Raw genomic sequence first — 22,040 nt, 5'->3', positions numbered from 1 at the left:
AATACGCTCGGCGGCTTGGTGACCACAAACTCCTCCAATTTCCCCAGCCTTGCACAAGTAGTGCAAGCTGACCAAATTATTTTACATGCAAAGAAGCTGCTTAGTAGCCTCCACTGCATGAAACAACTGACAGTCACACCGGCACTATGACAGTCCCGAGATGAACTGGGGCCTTTTCAGAATCAACGAGTTTGTGCCCGAGTTCGCACGTCAATCAATTTGGTTGACAGACGCCCGCGGCGAAGAAGATCGGGTCCGCCCACAGTGTTTGCTCTGGCGGAGGAGCAGTGCTCACGGCGCAACGCCAGCGAGCGGCACGCTTAATCTATCAGCTTAATCGCACAGACTATGCACACACGCACGAAGAACTAAAGGTTATATCATCACGTGGCTACGATGGCTTGCATTCAACTTCACCGCGCTCACGATGTACCACTCACAGCCACGAAGCAAGCGCCCCTGGTGAGATTTGCGGCGAGAAATATTATTTACTTGTTTGTGGAGGCATTATTTCTACCAATTCGTTACTACAAGAAAATCTTCAGACGTGTAATGTAAGTATAGCAGTAACCTGTCCATTTATTTATCTGTAATATTCCAGAGAAGCGAAACGAGCTGCGCCAAAGTGCTGCATGTGCGCCCTTGTTGCCTTTGAGAGTGGAAATTTCCATGCTGCAGGCGGAACGAAAGAATTCTCCGAAAGAGGACAAACGCCCACGAACACGCCCATAGGAGGCGCGATGATCAGTTGGCAAAAAGATAGCGCGACGATCGCGCTGACGTCGCTACACTGTCAAAATGTTGACTCAGTGGCGGCGCTGACGCATTCGCACGCGGCATCCCTGTGACAACCGCCGCAAATGCCGCACATGCGTATGTGACGTCATGCTCGTTCTTGTAGCCGTTTTTATCAACGCTGCTATCGCGTGCTCCGCACTGTCTTCCTGTCATGACCGCCGTAATGCGAGCTCGGAGCAAACTCGTGTGCCCGAGAAGCTCGGGCCATCCTGCATAGCACCCCCGATTTCTATTTCTTGACAGAACTCTGCGCGTGTCGAACAAAGGCATACAACCACACTTCTTACAATGTATTGCTAAGAACCCACCTGCCACGTTTCTAACATTGTATTGGTGCTCACGCAGCGGGTCATTCAAGCAACGACCGGTTTGTCCGACGTAGCTGCGACCACAAGATAGCGGCAGGCAATACACCACACACTCAGCGCAATCGACAAACTTATTTTTGTGATTAGTTTTGCACCCACGATTTTCTTTTCAATTCCTCGTCGTAATCTCGCACAGCCTTTCCAACTTGTTTGGCGCTGAAAAGAGCACGCGCACTTTGGCCCGCTGAGCAATCTTTTTCAGATTATGGGAAACCGCGTGTACGTAAGGTAACACCCTTGTGCGATTCCCTTGCTCAAATGTTCTCGCCGCATTTCGGTTTTTGTTTTTCCTGTCCCTCAAGATACATTCAGCTACGGAGAAAAGCAAAGCCTGGGGAAACGCGGCATCCAGTAGCCTCTTTTTTTGCTGATCGAAACTGAATTGGACCATATGGTGACACGACGTCGTATCGCGCTGATGAAAAAGGAATTTGATTTTCTTGGTGTCCGTTATGATGCTTAGTAATGCTGTTACTGCTATGTGTGTGCGTGTGTGTGCCTTCGTTGTGTGTTCGTCTTCAGTGCACTCTTACCCTTCTTAAACATGGAATGCCAACAGGCCAACTTTACCACCTTGGTGAACTTCATTTCTAATACAACGGGCCCTATCCTGAGTTTACTTCGTGATCTAAGTGCTACTGCATAGAATAACAGAGAGCTGAGCTAGTTGGTACGTATTCATTCTAAAAATCACAGCATATCCACGGGGTGAATGATGATGAGTGGGGCGAAGCTACGGAGGGAATCATCTGTAAACCGTGAAACTCTTCCGTGAAATGCGCCCAGTACATAATATAAAGAGTGTGAAACATCGTGTATATATTAAACATCAAACTTTTATTGTACTGTTGGTTTACGTGGTCCCTTCATCATCACTTGTGATCGGTGAAATGCAAGGAAGAAGTCCGCTCCCGAGCGAAAGAGCGCCAAGAGCGACCGCATTCCCCGCTCGCCCTGTGCGAATTAAAGGCAAGGCTAGAGCGAAGACAGGACGCGCGTTCCACGACGCGAGGTCGGTAGCATGCCCAACGAAAGCCAACGGAACGCGATCGTGCAAGTGCTCCGGCTTCGCATCGCCTCATGGTTCCATTTAGCGTCCCAAAACCAAACATATTGCTCAAGGTGTGCCTTGCGTTTTTTGTAGAAATAATTTCTTTATCATGTACATTAAGACGAAAAGTTGAAAGCTCACTAGAGTGTATCGCCCGCAAAGTATGTCTTTTAGTGTGATTTAACTCTCGTACGGCAGGGTCCTCGCGCCGTTGCCGGTCCACCTCGCCCGTTGACGATCGGGCGAGGTGGCTACATGCAACTACTACTACTACACTTTAAGAAAAACATCTGGCGTTCTTTCGTTCTGCTTTTACAAAACATCTGGCGTCTTTCGTTGGTTTATTTTCATCAATCAACGGCGTTTTGAACAAAATTTTTATTGTTTAATCACGCACAGGAGAAATCTGACCAGGCACTACCTTGGAGGTAAACAATGGCTGCTAATGGCAATGAGAGACAGAAGAAGTCGGCTTTTAGCTAACACTTACACTTCTACTTCTACTAACGTTTCCTACTGGAACATGCCAATGGCTGCTAATGGGGAATGAGAGACAGAAGAATTCGGCTTTTAGTTAACGCGCACGCTGCGAATTTTTTATTGTTCAACAACGCACAGGAGAAATCTCCCACCGGCACCACCTTGGAGGTCAAAGCGTAAGACTTGTTACTCACTACTACGACCACGACGACTACGAGGGACGAACGGGTGCCGCCTTAAGGAGCTTCGCCCCTAAAAGAGACAGGGCGTGCAAACACGGACACAAGAAAAGAGATCAGGACACCACAAACGCCGACTAACAACTGAAGAGACGCACACCGGCTGAAAAGAAAGAAGGCACGAAAAACTTATCTGCGCATGCCCATGCAACCGGCGAACCTATCAATTCCGGCACGCGTGGCGGTCTACGTGGAGATAACTGTTAAGGCATTTGATTTCATCTTTATGCAATTTAATCGACGGTTGGCTCACGCATGCGCTACCACTATTCTCGTATGCCAGGCTTCAATCATCAGGCGCGTTTCTTCATTTCTATGCCGGTACAACACTGCGCATTCATCGAATTTGGCGTGCACTTACAATCTCGACAATGTAAGATAGATAGAAGGTGAGCCTCCTGTTAGCGATCTCTTAGTTCCACAATCTCTGGTTAATGCATCTGCCCGTCTGTCCGTGTTTGCACGCCCTGTCCTCTTTTAGAATGCTACTGCATGTTGCATTAATTTCTGCCACGCAGTGCAAATGCCGGTCGCTTACGTTCTGTGGTTCGCAATTAGGTGATCCCACTTGAGCTCAGTACTCTATTCTGCAGGTTCCTGCCATCGAATGGACATGCTTCGAAGATGTTCAAGATACTCAAGCCTGAATGGCACAGGCAAGTATGGTTGTACCGCCAGTATCTTGAGTTACAAATTCAAGGCGAAAAAGAGGTTGGAACTTCCAGCAAAGTTCTTCATGAATACCTCAAGCTTGTCAACAGGACTACTGAAGTCTTGTGGCAGCGGGAGCTGGCGTATCTCCGAACACGTCTTCCTGCGAAGAATCCTGCACCCACAAGCCCTGTGCTCACGCCTGAGGGCGTGTACCTACCAGAACCGGTCAAGAAGGCCCTCTCTTTAGGGCCGAAGCGTGCGGTCGAAACTAAACAGTCACGCCATGAATTGTCGTCCTTGGTTAGACAGATCTCATCTCAAAGAATGTGCCAGAAGAAGAAGCAGGCCGCATCGTCGCAGCAGGTGCTGACGTCGTCTCTCGAGGTAAGATGCCTGTTTCAAAACTTTATATCAAGCCTGTTGGCTCCTATTTGGTCGATAATTCGTTGTGTTTTGCCTGCGGACGAAGAGGGCGCATTCGCCGTATTCTCCTGTGTTCAGTACCATGAAAAGGTTGGTGAAGCCATCTTTGCGGTCTTTGACAGTCGCAGTAATGTGTGTCTTCCAAAAATAAGGACTGAGGCTAAGAAGCTTTGTAAGCGGTTGAAGCTAGATAAATTGGTCAGAAGTATTGAAAAGGAAACGCGCGATTGTTTAGCAGTGTTTTTCATGGCAAAGACACATAAAGTAGATGTGCCATTGAGAGTTAAAATCTCTGAGCATGACACTTGGCAAAAACAAATTGCGTTGTTTCTGCAAGCAAAGCTTGATATTTTACCTATCTGTGACCCTTTCCTTGTCAGGAATTCGGAAGAGGTTATTAATTTTATGAACGTCAACCATGACGAACGCCTCCGGGCCTTTTCTATTGATGTAAAAGATTTGTTTTATTCTATTCCTCATGAAGATTTGTTACGTTCTGTTGAAAAAGTCATTGATGAATATGGTATAATTAGATTTCAAAATGAGGTTGGTCTTTCATTTGGGCATTTTTTATAACTTCTGACGTGCTACCTTAAGTCTACCTTTATTTTATGGGAGGATTGTGCACAGTTGCAGAAAAGAGGCATCTGCATTGCTTCTTGCCTGGCTCCCCGACTGAGTGACCGGCTTTTAGCTCAGCTTTGTGCGAAGCTGTCAGAAAGGTTGAAGGGTACTAAGGTAGTTAAAATTTTAGATATGTAGATGATTTCCTATTTTTTGTGAATTGTCCTACCGAGCGGCTAGTTGCTGAGTTTAACGGTCTTATACCAGTAACCAAGGATTGTCTTGAGCCCTTAGAAGTGACGCATGAGCTTCTGCAGAATGGCACCATGAGGTTTCTGGACCTTCGCCTGTCGCTCGACTGTGATCATTCCTGTTGACTTTATGAACCTCGTGCAAGTAAACCCCTACTCCCCTACCACTCAGCGCATTCGAAACTAGTTAAGAGGGCGATTACGAAGCTTTTCTTCAAGAGTGCCCTAATGACGCCGTGTCACCATATGGTCCAATTCAGTTTCGATCAGCAAAAAAAAGAGGCTACTGGATGCCGCGTTTCCCCAGGCTTTGCTTGTCTCCGTAGCTGAATGTATCTTGAGGGACAGGAAAAACAAAAAATTGGGGGACCCTTAAGCTTCGCCTTTAAGAGCTGAACGCAATAGCGAAATCCGGCCTCTAGTGCGCCCTTCAAACGCTAAGTGCATACTTATTAATATGTTTTGTTACACACACACACACACACGCACACACACACCCACACACACACACACACGCACACAAACTCGCGCGCGCGCAAGCGCGTCGTATCTATAGTAATGGTACAGGTTTTCGATCTATTTAACAGCACTTTTATAACAACTTCATGAAAATATTGTACAGTGATATAGTCACATGGTCCTGTATTATGACCTGCGCGTAGGCGTGACACTTGTATTCGTAAATGGTCACATCCTGTCGTCCGTCTTGCGTTAGTTATCTGGCAATTGTTCGACTTGTTCTTCTGGAGACCTCTTCCGGCCAACCGCAACAAGCATGGCCTTATGGTCGGTGAAATGGCAAACTGCAGTACTTCACTTCTTTAATGGTGTCGTGAGAATGAAAAGCTAAATCTATGCAAGTGTTGTGGTTTGTTGAAATGGCATTTGATGGAGTTGCCATCTCCAAACCAGGCCCGCGTTTGTAGGATCTCCGGAAATTTTCTGCAACCCGACATTTTGGTTGAAATCTCCGACAACAAGTAAGGCTTCAGACCCTATGCAGGGCTGCAGCTCTCTCATGACGAGGTCAGCAGCCCTCGTCACGCATGTTCCGGGCGCGATGTATACGCACGCAATCACCACACTGCCTAGTCGTACGGCAACAAACTCTCCACACTCGTACACCTGTTGGACCAGAGAGACGGCCTCCGCTTGCACTTCCCGTTTGACGTATATGGCCACACCAGCAGCACGGTTGTCGGGAGCGTTTTGCAGCGCTGATGCAGCGATACCCATCCACATCGCATGGGTAGTTTGGATCCATCCAGGTTTCAGTGAAGCACAGTGCGGTAGTATTCGTTAAAATGTAATCACTGGCGACGTCTGCATTGTGTGCACCCAAGGAGCGCACGTTGACACAGCCGACTGTGACAAAGTAGGCGGCCAGCATGCGGTTGCACTCGGCGCTGATGGTTTGTAGACAATGCTGGTCGAGTCTCCTGAATTCGTCGGCAAGGGCGCGACCAGGGTTATCCTTGATGTGATAGAAGCGATGGTCATTTTCTTTGTTCGTCAGATATAAACCGTCAATGGTGGTAACGCTGCTGAGAGCTACGTACACAAGCTTTTGGTTCTGCGACTTTGAGTAATCGACAACCACCTCATCGTAAGTGCCTCCCTGGGACTTATGGATGGTGATTGCGATCGCCTGGACGATAGGAAATTGTTTGCGCCTGACGGTTATGTGGCTCATTCCTTTTCCCTTTAAATGGCACCCGATGGTAATGAGTTCGATGGGAACCCAGTTGACGTGGATGTTGGGATGGCTTTCCCGGTAACGTCGCCCTTTTAGCAGGGCCGCTGAGCCCACACCGGTGGGAAACTCTATCCATAAGCGTAGCGGCTTGTTGTCGGTGTCCCTTTGAACGTGCCTCAGTATCCCCACACTGCCATTGACGAGACTATCGGACACATCGATGTTTCGTGTAACCATGTAGGGCTTACCAAGGCACAGCAGTATGTTGTGATTTAAGTTGGCCATGTCCGTTTTCGACATGGTGGCGGACTGTGGACTTTGCTTGCGTATATTCTTCGTGGGACCTGTGGCCACAAATGGTATCCACAGCAGGGCAGTGGACTGCGTATTCGTTGCAGGCTTCGGCAGTTGCGAGTGTTGTAGGCATCAGCATCTTGTTTGTGTAGAAGAGGCGCACTCCGGATGGACACTTCCTAGTCGGCCTCTTCGGTGGTTCAAAGCGGCTCTTCAGGAGAGACACCTCATCCGGAGCGAGTCCCCTCCCGTCTCCAATCTCGTGAGTACTGTGGCAACCGCTCGTCGCTCTGGCGCCGACATCCTTGAGTTGGTAGTATGAGAGGTTGTGCCAAGGCCTACTTTCCGAGTCGAATACAACTTTGGTGCAATCTAGGCGCCTGTATACTTCAGCTGCTTGACTGGTGGAACTGCCTCAGGTCGCCGCACATGATGACGTCGAATCCACCGAAGGGTTCCGCATATTTTAAGAGATGGTGCAAAGTCGGTGATCAATCATCACGAGTGTGTCCGCCGACATCTGCTAAGCTCATCGATTATAATACACTTGATGTCTCTGAAGACGCAGCGAAAGGAATTTGCGTCGCTCGAGCTGAGTCCCCTGTCTGGATTTTTGCCGGATATGACTAGCTTGAAGGCGGCGTGTGAGGTACCCCCCCGATTGCAACGGATGCTTTCCGGTGGTCGCACAGGCAACGTAGGCGTGTGATGCTTACATGTCTGTTTTCACTTGAGTAGTAGCTGATTATACACATTCATGATTGTACGCAAAAACGAAAGTTTTGCCACAAACCGGCAGCTCCAGTAAGGAAGACTTGCAGTGGTTTCGAGTCGGGCGTGGTAAGGCGATGATATTACCTCTCGCCGATGTCGAATTGGCCTGCAATTCATCATTCTCATACGCTGCAAGTAGCTGTCGGTGGGCATGACGTCCGGTGCGCATTTGGACGGCCGGACATTTTGCGACAGCCGCGTGAGTACTGTCACCCTGAGCCTGCTGTATGGCTGTTGTTCTCCGGGCCTCACCTAGGATGTCAAGAGTCATCATTTAAGTCCACAAGTCGTCAGTTCAATGTGTGTTCCGCCTCTGTCATGTCTCTCTGAAGCCTCTCGGTGTAGCGCTTCGCCATCAATGATGCTGTTGCCATCTCTTCCATTTCCGCAAGGGTCATGCTTGGGCTGCTGAACCGAGCTTTCACAGCCAGCATTTGTGACACGCAATTGTCCAAAAATGTCAACGAACTTGTTGTTGTCCAGGATATCTACCTCACGGTGAAATGGGTCGAACAGGAGCACGTGCTCGCGCTTGTAGTTGAGCACGTCGGATAGTGGGTAGGCGTGGTAGCGAAGAACCGCAGGCTGCGCTCTCCTTCGGCCGTTGTTGAATGACGTGAGGTGTTCGGCGTACGTTAATGCAGCTTGATCGTCCGGACGGTCTTCATACTTATGTATGGTAGTCTTGCACCACACGTCCGTGCTAGTTTCATCTAACCCTTCACGATCCATCAATTCCCGACTTTTTCGGATGCGGACTCGCTGCTCCGGCCACGCGGTGTTGGCTGTGACTACGGCACGACTTGTGTGTGACATGCCAAGGCCGAGCACATACCAGGCCGCCTCTTGCGCCGACATCTCGACTGCTTTCAACATCTTTACGCTAAGCTGTCGGATAGCTTGCGCGTAAATCAGCTTACACGCGAGATAATCGAAGTAGGTGAAAAGTTGGGTTACAGGTGTGTTAGTATGCCTTCCATCGCGCTGACGAAAAAGACATTTGATTTCCTTGGTGTCCGTTATGATGCTTAGTAATGTTGCTGTTACTTCTGCGCAGCAGATGTGCTCATGGTCTTGCGCTATAAGTAGTGTCGAGATCACAAAAATAAACTGTTGAATGTAGCGATATGTTTGTGCGTGTGTGTTTCTTCATTGTGTGTTCGTCTTCAGTGCGCTTTTACCCTTCTTAAACAAAAAATCAGCATGAGGTTGTTTCGTTTTCAATTCTACTCGGCGCACACGAACTATGGCGCTCGCGCACGCGGCCGCTATGGTCGCGTCAATAGGGAATGACCGTCAAATCTGCCACAAGTATATAGTGTTAAGGTGTTTAATAGACAGCACTCAACGACAATGAGTGATGGCGACAGTCACGGCAAGGCACGAACTCTCTGCGCGAGCGGCGTTCTTTCTTCAAGCAGCCAAAGAGGATGACCCACTAGAAGGCGCTGGAGAGGGTAACCCATTACCATGTCCCAAGGCTTCTCTACAATTACCCCGGGTACGAAAAGGGAGCCGTCCGGCGACCTAACAGCTCGTCACTATGAGTGGGTCATAGGCCTTGAGGCGCTCCACGTTGACAATGTCGCGCCCTCGACGGCTCATGTCCGAAGCTGGTTCGATGGGTTCCATCAAGTAGTTGACCGGGGATGTGCGCTCGACGACCCGGTATGGGCCTTCGTATTTCGGCAGCAGTTTTGAAGAAAGGCCACTTGCAGTGGTAGGGACCGAGAGCCATACGAGCGCTCCAGGAAGGAACGTGGGCTCAGAAGTGGTGGTGCCATCGCGAATGCTCTTCTGCAGCTCTTGTTCCTGCGTCGTAAATGTCTTGGCAAGCTCGCGACACTCTTCAGCGAGCCTGGCTGTGTCAGAAATAGGCGCACACTCAGATGAATCCGGCTTGTATGGAAGTATCGTGTCGATGGTGTGCGACGGGTGCCTTCCGTACAGTAAGAAGAACGGTGAAAAACCAGTAGTGCTCTGAGGGGCGGTGTTATAGGCGTAGGTGACGAAGGGCAGAATGGCATCCCAATTGGTGTGATCGGCGGCGACGTACATTGACAGCATGTCGCCGAGCGTGCGGTTAAAGCGTTCGGTTAGGCCATTCGTCTGCGGGTGGTAAGCAGTAGTTTTGCGGTGAACAGCATGGCACTCTTTCAGAATGGCTTCCACGACTTCCGATAAGAAGACACGGCCTCGGTCGCTGAGAAGCTCTTGGGGTGGACCGTGACGCAGTATGAATCGGTGTAGTAGGAAGGAGGCAACATCGCGCGCTGTAGCCGCTGGGAGGGCGGCGGTTTCGGCGTATCGCGTTAGATGGTCAACAGCGACGATGGCCCAGCGGTTACCAGCCGAACTCAGAGGAAGTGGTCCATACAAATCGATGCCCACGCGCCCGAACGGACGGTTAGGGCAAGGTAATGGTTGTAGACCTGCTGGCGACACGTGCGTTGCAGGTTTTCGGCGTTGGCAATCGAGGCAGGAGCGAACGAACTTCTGCACGTAGCGGTACATCCCACGCCAGAAGTATCGTTGTCGAATGCGGTGGTAAGTTTTGGATACCCCAGAGTGCGCGCATGCGGGTCGGAGTGGAAGGCCTCGCATATATCAGAACGCAGACTGCGGGGTATCACTAGTAGCCACTGGCGGCCGTCGGCGTTGTAATTGCGTCGGTGCAGGAGGTCGTCACGAACGGCGAAAATGGTGGGCTTGACGACGTAATGCGCGAGTGGATGGTGTTGCCGTCGGATTAGTGAGCAAGTCGATCAGCGAGGTGATCCATTTATCCTTGCGCTGTTCGGTAGCGATGGTGTGAACGCTGATTGAAGCAACAGCTATGTGAGATACTGAGCAGGGGGCATTGTCGTCAGGCAAGGGAGAGCGCGAGAGGGCGTCGGCGTCAGCATGCTGGCGTCCGTTGCGGTACAGCACGCGGATGTCGTAGTCCTGCAGGCGAAGTGCCCAGCGGGCGAGACGGCCTGAGGGATCCTTCAATGACGACAGCCAGCATAGTGCATGATGGTCGGTGAAGACATCAAATGGGCGACCATATAAATAAGGTCGAAACTTTGTAAGGGCCCATATGATCGCCAGGCACTCTTTTTCCGTGACTGAGTAATTGGTCTAGGCTCTGGTAAGCGTACGGCTTGCGTATGCCACGACATATTCGGGGAACCCTGGTTTGCGTTGCGCAAGGACAGCGCCGAGGCCTACACCGCTGGCGTCCGTGTGTACCTCCGTGGGGGCCGTAGGGTCGTAGTGACGTAGTATGGGAGGAGACGTCAACAAACGACGGAGCTTTGCGAACGCGTCGTCACACTCGGACGACCACGAATTTAGGGGTCCGTTACTTCCAAGGAGCTTCGTCAGCGGCGATATGATTGTGGCAAAGTTTCGTATGAAGCGTCGAAATTATGAACACAGTCCGACGAAACTGCGCAGTTCTTTGACGGACGTAGGTTTGGGAAATTCGGCCACGGCCCGAAGCTTGGCCGGATCGGGAAGGATTCCGTCTTTTGGACACGACGTAGCCGAGGATTGTCAGCTGCCGTGCCGCAAATCGGCACTTCTTCAGATTCATTTGGAGGCCGGCGTTGCTCAAACGTGTCAAAACATGCCGCAGACGTTGGAGATGCGTGGAGAAGTCCGGAGCGAAGACGACGACGTCGTCCAGGTAACACAGGCACGTGTGCCATTTCAAGTTACGCAGAACGGTGTCCATCATGCGCTCGAAGGTCGCGGGCGCATTACACAGACCGAACGGCATGACGTTGAACTCGTACAAGCCGTCGGGCGTGACAAAGGCTGTCTTTGGTCGAGCGTCATCAGCCATGGGTACTTGCCAGTACCCCGAGCGCAAATCGAGAGATGAAAAGAATTCTGCTCCTTGGAGGCTGTCAATCGCGTCGTCGATTCGCGGCAGTGGATAAACATCCTTGCGGGTGACCTTGTTGAGCCGTCGGTAGTCCACACAGAACCGCACAGAGCCGTCCTTCTTCGTAACGAGAACAACAGGAGACGCCCATGGGCTGTCGGAGGGCCGAATTACATCGCGTCGAAGCATATCGTCCACTTGCTCGTTAATTACCCGGCGTTCTGTGGGAGACACGCGATATGGACGTTGCCGCAGTGGTGGTTGGGCGCCAGTGTCGATGCGATGCGTAACAGCGGACGTGCGGCCGAGGGAAGTTTGCCCGACATCGAAAGAATGACGAAATTCATCCAACAAGCACAGAAGCTGCGAACGCTGGACCGACGTAAGGTTGTCAGCAATGGAGGGACCAAATACATCAGTAGGTGACGATTCAGACGTGGAAACAGCACTGATGGTGCGGGAACTGGTACAGTGCGAGTCATCGGGTGCGTCCAGAACTTGTGCGTCTTCAACGGGTTCCACTTTGCCGAGACATTCCCCTCGAACCAACGTAACAATGCACGGGGATGGGTAGGTAACAAAAATAGTGGTGCTGCCCTGAGTGACTCGCACGGTCGCAAAAGGTACCAGCAACCCTTTCCTAGTGCAGACGCGGGCAGATGGCGAGAGGAGTGCAGTGGTGTCGGAGAGACCGGCGCAGTAGACCGACACAGCCGTTGACGAGTTTGGAGGCACTTTCGTATCGTCTTGGACGAGGATCTTGCTCATTGTCGATGGACTGTCTGTCGGCGTCAAATGTGAGAACGGTGAGAGTTCGATTTCGGCTGGTGCGCAAAGAATTACGGCGTCGTGGCGGGAGAGGAAATCCCATCCCAAGATGACGTCGTGAGAGCATGCCGCAATTATGATGAACTCGACGTCGTACAGAACGTCCTGAATGACGACGCGAGCAGTGCATACTGCTGTGGGATGAATACTCTGGGAGCTCGCGGTACGAAGGGACATCCCAGAAAGTGGCGTCATCACTTTTCGAAGTAAGCGGCAAAGTTTTGCGTCCATAACGGATACAGCGGCTCCAGTATCGATAAGGGCCGATGCGCGAACACCGTCCACAAGCACGTCGATTACATTCGATGGACTTCGCTGAGGGCTTTCACAGTTCGATAGCGTCGCAGCCCTTGCCTCCTGGACTGCGACGACTAGTTTTCCTGCTCTCGTGCGACCGAACGAGGCCGCATGGGTGACAGTGACCGACGTCGGAGAGACGGAGAGCGGCGAGTAGCTGGAGGTGGGCGTGACGTCGGCGACATAGGTGGAGGTGGGTCGTAGAATGCACGGCTTGACTGGCTGGTGACGGGTGACGCGACTCGAGGCGGCTGCACGCGTTGACAATAACGTGCCACGTGACCGGCGTAACCGCAAGCAAAGCAGATGGGCCGGTTGTCGGGGGTGCGCCATCGGTTCGCCGGGGTAGGTCCCGCCCATGTCGCAGTACGTGATTGACGAGTCGGCTGCTGAAATGACTGCATAGTGGGCTGCAGTCGGGGCCGAGGGATGGCGTCAGCATATGTAGCCGGCACACCCACCTCAAAGAACGGAGGTCTAGCGGCGGCTTCGGCGTAACTCATTGGGGCAGCCGCAGGAATTACTTGGGGCGTCCTGGCGACAACTTGAGCGTAACTGAGGCGCAGGAGCCGGAGGTTGCGGGTGGTACTCAGGCATGACCTCCGCAATTTCCTGCTCAATCGCTCGGCGGAGAGGAGGAAGAAGGGTGGTCGACGACTGTTGAACGTGCGGCGGGTGGGCAAAGGCGAGGAGGGAGATCTGGCGTGCAATTTCCTCGCGCACGAATGACTTGACTTCTGCCAGCAACGCGGCCTGGTCAGATATTGCTGCCAAGCCAGCAAGCTCTGCGTCGCGTGATGGGGAGCGACGGGTCATCGAACGCTGCCGGCGGAGCTCCTCGTAGCTCTGGCACAGCGTTATGACCTCGGCCACTGTGCCAGGGTTTTTGGCGAGCAGCATGGTGAAGGCATCGTCGTCAATGCCTTTCATTACGTTCCGGATCTTGTCAGACTCAGACATGGTTCCGTTGGCCTTCTTACACAAGTCGAGGACGTCTTCGATATAACTTGTGAACGATTCACCGGCCTGCTGAGATCGCTCACGTAAGCGCTGTTCGGCTTGCAGCTCACGAACTGCTGGGCGGCCAAAAACGCTGATGACGGCGGTCTTGAAATCGGCCCAAGTCGCAAAATCGGACGCGTGGTTGTTGTACCACAAGCTTGCTACGCCCGCGAGGTAGAACACCAAGTTGCTTAACTTGCCTTCTTCGTCCCATTTGTTGGGGATGCTGACGCGCTCGTAAATTGCGAGCCAGTCCTCCACGTCGGTGCTATCGGCGCCAGTGAAGATAGGTGGGTCGCGTATACGGGGGACACCGGGACATGTGCTCTTTGTGAGAGGAGGCGTTTGCTGGGCGGCGTCTTGAGGCATGGTAGATGGCAAGGTACGGGATCGGAGCTCCAGGGGCATTGAATGGGAGCAGAGCACTCTCCACCAAATTGTTAAGGTGTTTAATAGACAGCACTCAACGACAATGAGTAATGGCGACAGTCACGGCAAGGCACGAACTCCCTGCGCGAGCGGCGTTCTTTCTTCAAGCAACCAAAGAGGATGACCCACTAGAAGGCGCTGGAGAGGGTAACCCATTACCATGTCCCAAGGCTTCTCTACACTCTTCACAATGTAGAATACGAGCAAATGACAAAATGGTGAATAACATCGCCAAGGGGAGAATCTGACTTTACCAAATGTAAGTAAGGTTCCGATTAAATAGGTGCTTAGAAAAGCCAAGCTAGAAAATATATACTGAGTTACTGAAATGACGCTGCGGTTCTTTTCTCTGGCGAAGCTGCCAAGACGGCCGTTAACAAAGCCGCCGCCGCATCGAGCAGCCACCGCCGAACCATCGCCATAGCAACCGCCGCCGCTGTGTACGTGCGCACTGGCGAAAAGCATGCCGCGGCGGCGTCCCGTCCGTCACCGCTTCCGCTCGGCAAGCCGCGGCACGCTGTCCACACTTCTGGCGCGGGAGTCACGTGACGAAAGTGGCTTTCTCGAGGCGCCCGCCGGCGCACTCCCGGCTCGTGAGTCTACCCGACAGACAGGCGGTGCGGGAGAGGAGAGCAATGTTTGGCTGCTGAGACGACGACAGTGTGAGAAGGAATAGGCGAAGTAGGTTTTGCTAGCTCTAAACTTGGCTGCTGCCAGCTTCTGCTGTGTTTCGCTAGGCCCGAACTTTGCTTTTTTATGGCCCTTAGATCGGACCAGCTTTGCTGCTGCTCTACCTTTGAGCGGTTGTGAACAGTTCAGTTTTTCTGAAACTTTCCGCACTGGTGATTACTTTCTTTCTTATTTCTTAGCGAGCCTCAGGCACTTTGGCCGTTTCTATCTACGTATCTATCTGTCTATCTAGCCGCCTACGTCTGGGCGCTCTCCTGGTCGTCTCCATGATTTCTAATATACCAAAATTGGCCTAGCAGGGGATCAGTGTATGACGAACACGATTCACTGGCCATGACATGAATAACGCAAAATACCTGCCGCGTACGTCAGGAAACCCTCTCTCTCAGTCACGTGTGGCACATACCCGTATACCACAGTTCACGTCATGCGGGTATGTGCCGCAGGTGATACAGAGTCTCAACCAACACAGTAACCGCGAACACACAGATTGACACGCAAGGAAAATGATAATAATAATTATTGTTGGGGTTTTATAGTCCGAGAACCACGATATTATATGAGAGACGCCGTAGAGAATGGCTTCGGAAATGCTGACCATTGCGTATTCTTTAACGTGTACCGAGATCGCACAGAACATGGGCATCCAGCATTTTGCCTCTATCCAAATGCGACCGCCGCGGCCAGGATCGAAACCTCAACCTTCGGGTCAGCAGCCGAGCACCTTAACCGCTACACCATCGAGGCAAACACAAGGAAAGTGAAAAAACTGAAGACAGAACACCCCTGGAAGACGCTCAAGTACGATCCCCTCATCCACGTGGTCCGAACGTGGACCACGGGGATTACGCAAAAACCGGCGTCACTGCTTCCTACAATAAATCTGCTGAGAGAACCAGGGCTGTCATCATTACCGGTGTCTTGAACATTGATTTATCAATACCCAAAAATGCTTAGTCCTCATATTGCGTGAAACACGGATTGGATGTGGAGAGGGCATCAAAAGACCTCGCTGCCTCGTCCACGACAGGAGGCATCATAGATCATTTCATCGTAAGAGGCATCCAGGATTTCCATCAGCTGTACTATGCCTCACACCTAACTACACTTATACCCCTCGTAACCGCAATCACGAACGGATCCAATGAACAAGTCCGGTCCAGCTGCTGGTGCTCACTGATCCCTGTGATGATGACATTGTTCGAGAACTGTCAAGAACCCCTTCTACACACACACACACGGGTTCGTGAAACGTGCGTGCGTTCTCCGTCATAATGCGCAAGTATACGCATTACAATTGTAACTGTGACTGTAACGTACGTGCAGTGCGCCTGCGCGTGGCACTCGGCTGTGTATATATCTAGGCAATCTTTCCTGAATGAAGCTTAGTTGCGACTTACGCCTGTCCTGTGCGTCTGTGTTCCTTCTTTGTCCTGTTCGGATTCGCGCTATCCAGTATTGATGAATATAAGCACTTCATATCAGCTTACCGCTTCTGGTGTTGGTAACACCCATGTGTATGTTGCCATCGCTACGCAAATGTAAACAACTGGTTATATAAGAGATATGCGACTCTTGAACATATGAGTGTGCGTACACCAATTCCATATTTCTCTAGCGTCATTCGGTAACGTTTCGCTCAATGTGTCACCATCCCGCGCATGCTTCGCATAACGTCGATTCCCACGGTACGATGGACCTGCCGATTTTTTTATTTAAACAAACTGCGATCCCCACTCAGTGATTTTATCAGGGCGGCACACATAGTTAGTGTTGAACAGATTGCAAGTACATGGGCATATAATATTTACAAGTTATACAATGTAAAGGGAGATATAAACTCTCACGGGTAACAAAGGTACAATAAAAAGAGAACATTACAATTATACAAGCATGTACAGTAGAATGCGAGTAGAATTCAACTGGTAAGCGCACCTTCTCATTCTGAGGGAAACAATGAGGGAGCCGAAGCACATGTATTAGTTGGTTTATTCCACTCTACTATGGTGGAAGGTCGTGGTGAGGTCATGGCTCGGCCTAGCAGAGTAGCCAGAAGAAGAAAAAAAATAGGATATATTGGCTCTATATTAGCCGTTAATTAGTTGATACAAAAATTGTAAGGGAGAAAGTTGAGCTCTGTTTAAAATGTACGTAGCAGAAGGCCTTGAAAATTATTGTAAACAAAACGCACCGCTCTTTTATGCACTTTTTCTAGTCTTTTATTGTTAGCATTAGTAAAGGGTCCCATATAATCGCGGCGTAATCTAATATTGGTAAGACAATTGATTTGCAGACAGAAGCAGTGTAAAGCTTGAGAGCAAGACGAATAAAAAACAGTTTAAGTTGCATTTGTTGTGTTTTGTGTTATGTGCTTCTTCCAGCATAGGTTATATGATATATAAAGACCCAAGTACATATCATTAGTGACTTCAGACAAAAAAGTTTTGTTAGCATTGTACCTAAAATGCAAAGGCTTTTCCTTGGGACTGATCCGCGTAAAGACCGTTTTATCAAAGTTAATTACCATTTGTCATTACTCGCGCCAGGAGGCTACTTCCCGAAATGCCTGATTCAACAGCAGTTGATCGGATGGGTTATCTACCTCGGAACACAAAACATCTGGGCAAGGCTTCACTTTCACTGGAATTTGTTGCACAATATCATTAATCAAGAAAAGAAATATCCGAGGCCCAAGATCTGAGCCCTGGGGAACTACAGAATCAATACTTATATATTTTGAGCAACAACCATGACAAGAAACAAACTGTTGTCTTTTAGTTAGATAACAAGAGAGCCAACTGATCAACATTTAGTTTTTAGGTATTTTCTATAATTTTAATACTTTTTTTTCTGTGAAACCATATCAAAGGCTTTAGCGAGGTCCACAAAAATTGAATCTATTTATTTGCCACGGTTAATAGAGTTAGAAAAATCATGCCCGGTTTCATCGAGCTGAATGCAGGTTGAAAAGCTTTTTCTGAATCTGTGCTGATGTCTAGTTAGGAAATTGTGTTTGTTCAGAAACTGCACGCAGTAATTCTGTATTACATGTTCTATTATTTTGCAAGAGCTTGAATTTAATGAAATTGGTGGATAGTTCCCAACCTCGTTCTTGTTTTCTTACATTTGTGTTGGCTTAATTTTGACAGTTCCCCACTCATGCGGCAGTTGACCACCGAGTAATGATTTATAGAATAGACCATGTAAATGCTTTATTACTCATACCTTTTTTAAAAAACCATCAATGTTGCAATCAGGTCCAGGCGATTTTTTCGTATCTAGTTTAAGTGGCATGTTCGAGATAGCACTTTCTGAGATCAGGCATGGGATGCAAAGGGACTTGGCACTTAACAAAGGGTGGATGGTGGGAATATGTGCATAGCCCTGTCTGAATTTATGGCTCCGCCTCAGCACCGTCTTACACACGAGTGCTTGAAAAAATATTAACGTAGCTTCACTGGAGGCGCAAGAGGGAGCGTCCTCGATTTCGCTGTTTCCCTTTCTTTCTTCATCTCTCTTTTTATTTTCTGCGTTTCTTGCTCTTTCTGTCTTTCATCCCTCTCTCTCTGCTTCTTGCGAAAAGTGCACCATTGTCGCGAAACACTGTGAGCAGCTCACACGTGAAATCATAGAATCTAATAAAATGCAACAGCTGGCTGACCTCTGTGTAAGCATGCCTTCTGCTGCCCTCACCAAAAAGGAAGCTGCTTATCTGGCTGTAATGCAATAGCTTGTGCGATTGCGCTGATGTGTACCCTTATCTTCTGCATATAGTTGTAGCGTTTTCGCTAATAAAAGTGAGTTGAAGTCGGCGCCTGTGTTCTCTCCTCTCATATGTCCTCGTTCATTTTGTGCTGCGTCGGTGCTTCCCCCATCTTTCTATCCTTTTCTCTCTCTATATCTGTTTCTCTTTCTCTTTCTTTCGTTCTCGCTCTTTGTCATTCTTTCTATGCTTTTGCTTCAATCCCTCTCCTCCTCCTTTCCCTCCTCCTCACACTTCCGTTTCTCAACCCCTTGCTACACTGCACTATAAAGCTACGATGTGCCCGGCTAGCGTGCCTGGATAGGCCGAGTGGGTAGGACGCTCGCCTTCAGGTCGAGGGTGCGCGGGTTCAAATCCCGCCTCATTAAGAATTTTCTCTTCGGCAACAATTTCTCTCTTGGTCTTTCTTTACATCTCTCTGACCCATCGGCGATATTCTGGGAGCGAAGCAAAAGATGACGCCTTTGGATCACGATAAGAGACATTTTACGCCGAGCTAGAACAGCCTCGCTGTTGAAATATAAAATCATTAAGGCCCAACAAATTTCAATGCAGTGCTGCTAGTCGCTTTCTTCAGCCTGAATGCGCACTTTACACGCTCGTGCCGTGAGAGAGTGGGATGTGCCCCATGCATGATATACGGACGCATAAATTAATAACCTGGTCTTTTTCTTGTCTATGTTTGGACAGCAGATTACAATGCATATAGGGCCAGCATTCACTCAATTCGTGGGCAACCAATAGCGTTTATTATTAAGTATTAGTGCCACCTCATCCCACTGTTAAGAGGCCTCACACTTTAAAGTTCCGAGTGTGGTCAACTGTATGGAAGCGACGTTTACATCTAAGACGCTACCAATTCTCTTCTCAAAGAAACCAAGTGAACCCTGACGGCAGTATTATCGAATGGCAGGCTCGAACAGGCCGCATACATATTTTTTTCTTCTCAACCAATGTTCGAGATAGAAACGTCTCGGTTATCATAAAGTAGCGCTCATTTATCTCTTTGTACACTCATGATACACTTTCAAGAGACACTGCGAATGCAACGCACCACTTCGAGCACGTCCGACATCTTGGCCAGGATCTCATTGGAAAGTGTCTGCAGCAGAGGGACGCTGTATTGGAAAGAAAGGAAAGCGATTAATGAGCTGTCTACAAGGATGAGCAGAAAATGAACCACCGTAAACACGATGTTATGTCCAACGTTAAGTTACAAAAAACGAGGCACACTGTGATGTCATTTCATTGTTTGCTAATGGGTCATGCGAAGTAGTGCTGGCTTGATACCGAACGCTCTGCATTTTCCTGCGTGATCATGCGGAGAGTGCACTTCATCAATGAGCATATAAAGATGCGTATACTGGAGCGAAGCTAAAATGAGCTTCGCAGCACAGTTTTATGCAGCACTCACATATTTCTAGCATTAGGCGTTCAAAAAAATTGAACGAGGTATATTTAGTTTGCCTGGAACTCCGTATATTTTAGAAGTGGGGTCATTCCACAAGACACGGGTCCGAAAACTGATATATTAGATTTGACATGGGGAGGAGCATTTAATATTTTATGCACCTCTTTCCAGGTAGACTGAAAGTAAACATCGTGTTATGATTAACGGCATAACTTACGAGAAAAAAAAATATCGAACTTATCCAACACGGAGGGACCCATTTTGTCACCTGTTATTCATGAAAGTTTGAGATGCTCAGGCAATATTCTGCGTTACGAAATGCGTCTTTTAATAAACAAGAGGACTGGGAGGAAGCCCTCAAAAGCGGCGATCCCCAAGAAGAACTAATGGCTGTCCAAAGGGCCCGCGAACGTGCGGAGGACCATGGTCTTCCGGTCCCAACGTTGGCGCGGCCCGCAACTACGAGTTCGTTGTTCCTTTGGACCTTAATAAAGTTTGTTGACTGACTGACTGATAAAAACACAAATAATATTGTTACAAGAAAATAGTTTTTTGCTGAGATTTATGCCTAATGAAGAATAAATTCATACGGTTTCAAGTTTGTAGAGCGAAGGAAAATAGTTTTTAAAAATGTCTAATTATGTGACATTTTATAAGAGGTTATGTATTCCCCATTTCTTTTTCTCTGAAGGCAATACAAGCAGCGCTTCGAAACTTGACGAGTTGTGGGAATATGGTGTGTTCAATAAGTACATAAAATATTGTTGCCGTAGGGCAAATATATATTTTTATATATTGCCTCAAACTTCTCATATCGGCGAAAGTGAACCTTACTGAAATGAGAATATTAAAAAAACCCATCTTCGATTTTTCTTAAAATCCCGTAAAGAGAGAAGCGAAGGCAAGTCGAAAAGTAATATAGAAAAAAATGTTGCATTGTCTTGTTTTTAGCGACAATACTCGCGGTACAAATCAGAGCTTTTCCAGAATGCGCTGAATGTGCTGAGAAAACAAGAAATCGGAACAGAAAAGCAGCAATCAGCTTCAAACTCGTGTAAACGTGACCGCATTTGAAGAAGAAAGGCTGTTTTAGCACTGTGACAAATACATGCCTATGAAGGCGCATTTATGCTGCTGATTACACAGCTCTTATGGAGGAAATCTTCTACACTGTAACTCAGTTGCAAAACATCTGTGTATATTTGCAGATAAACTTATGCATGAAAATGTTCCAACGCAAGTGTTGAGTCTCGCAAGATAAAACATATGCGCTTGAAGTACCCACACTCTGCTCTTTTGGTGATGAATGCGTGAAACAAGGGATGCGCTCAAAAGGGCTGCATCTTTTGCAGATCACCTTTAGCAGTACGTGACACTAACACACACGACCACGATCAGTGCCTTCAGATGTGCTTAGCCAAACATGCCAAGAACGTATGCCTGGAACACGTGGCAACAATTTCCACTGGCTCTTCTTAAACTGACAAAAGGTTTCTGGCTCGTCTGCATTTACACACAGCAGCTTGATATTCTTGAGCTTCGCGCTCATTTGCGCCACCATTTCAGATGCCGACTTAATCACAGCTGAGCTTGCCGCTCTCAGGTTGTAGAGCGTGGCCTGATGCTTTACTAGGCCACCAACACCGTCACAAGAGTTCTTGCCATGCCCTGTGGCCGAACAAATCACCTTTGTTGATATGTGATCTTTCTGACACAACTCGAACAACTGGTACTTGTTTTTGAAGTGACTGGTGGCGCCATCAGAAACATAGATAACATGCGTGTCTGGCTTAAGTTGTTCCTTCATGTAGTTGTGGATTATTTGTACTGCAAAAAAGGCATGTGCAGCGTCATGTCAAGTGTGATCACTGATGACGGCAAAACTTTGGGTTGAATGCTGGCTTGTGACGACACACGTAAATATAGACACCTGTCTTTTGTGCCAGTGATACGACTGTGCCTCATTCGGTAAAATGGCTGTCCGATTTTCGGCGAAATCAAAGTGAAAAATGCAAGATCCCTTTTCTTGGTTCCCTTTGGCCTGGCGTATTGCTGATTCTTGAATGTGTTTTATGTAATCATGGGTAATCCACTTGACAAACCATAGACTTAGCTTTCGCAGAAAAGCGCTTCGTCTGTTCTGTTTTTTTACTA

The 22,040-nt window shown here is 48.9% G+C and overlaps 1 protein-coding gene across 1 annotated transcript in view; it reads right to left on the bottom strand.

Annotated features, from left to right (window-relative positions):
* Positions 1-22,040, bottom strand: part of LOC119389391 (cGMP-dependent protein kinase, isozyme 1) — a gene marked incomplete in the record, with an annotated part of 765,645 nt that overhangs the window by 541,532 nt on the left and 202,073 nt on the right. The window contains 1 exon segment of the mRNA XM_049413534.1: positions 19,542-19,593. Within this exon segment, the coding sequence (XP_049269491.1) occupies positions 19,542-19,593 (52 nt within the window).

This window comes from Rhipicephalus sanguineus, chromosome 1 (genome assembly GCF_013339695.2).
Source record: "Rhipicephalus sanguineus isolate Rsan-2018 chromosome 1, BIME_Rsan_1.4, whole genome shotgun sequence".
Lineage (NCBI taxonomy): Eukaryota > Metazoa > Arthropoda > Arachnida > Ixodida > Ixodidae > Rhipicephalus > Rhipicephalus sanguineus.
Note: the sequence above shows the minus strand (reverse complement) of the source record. Positions and strands in the feature narration are given on the sequence as shown.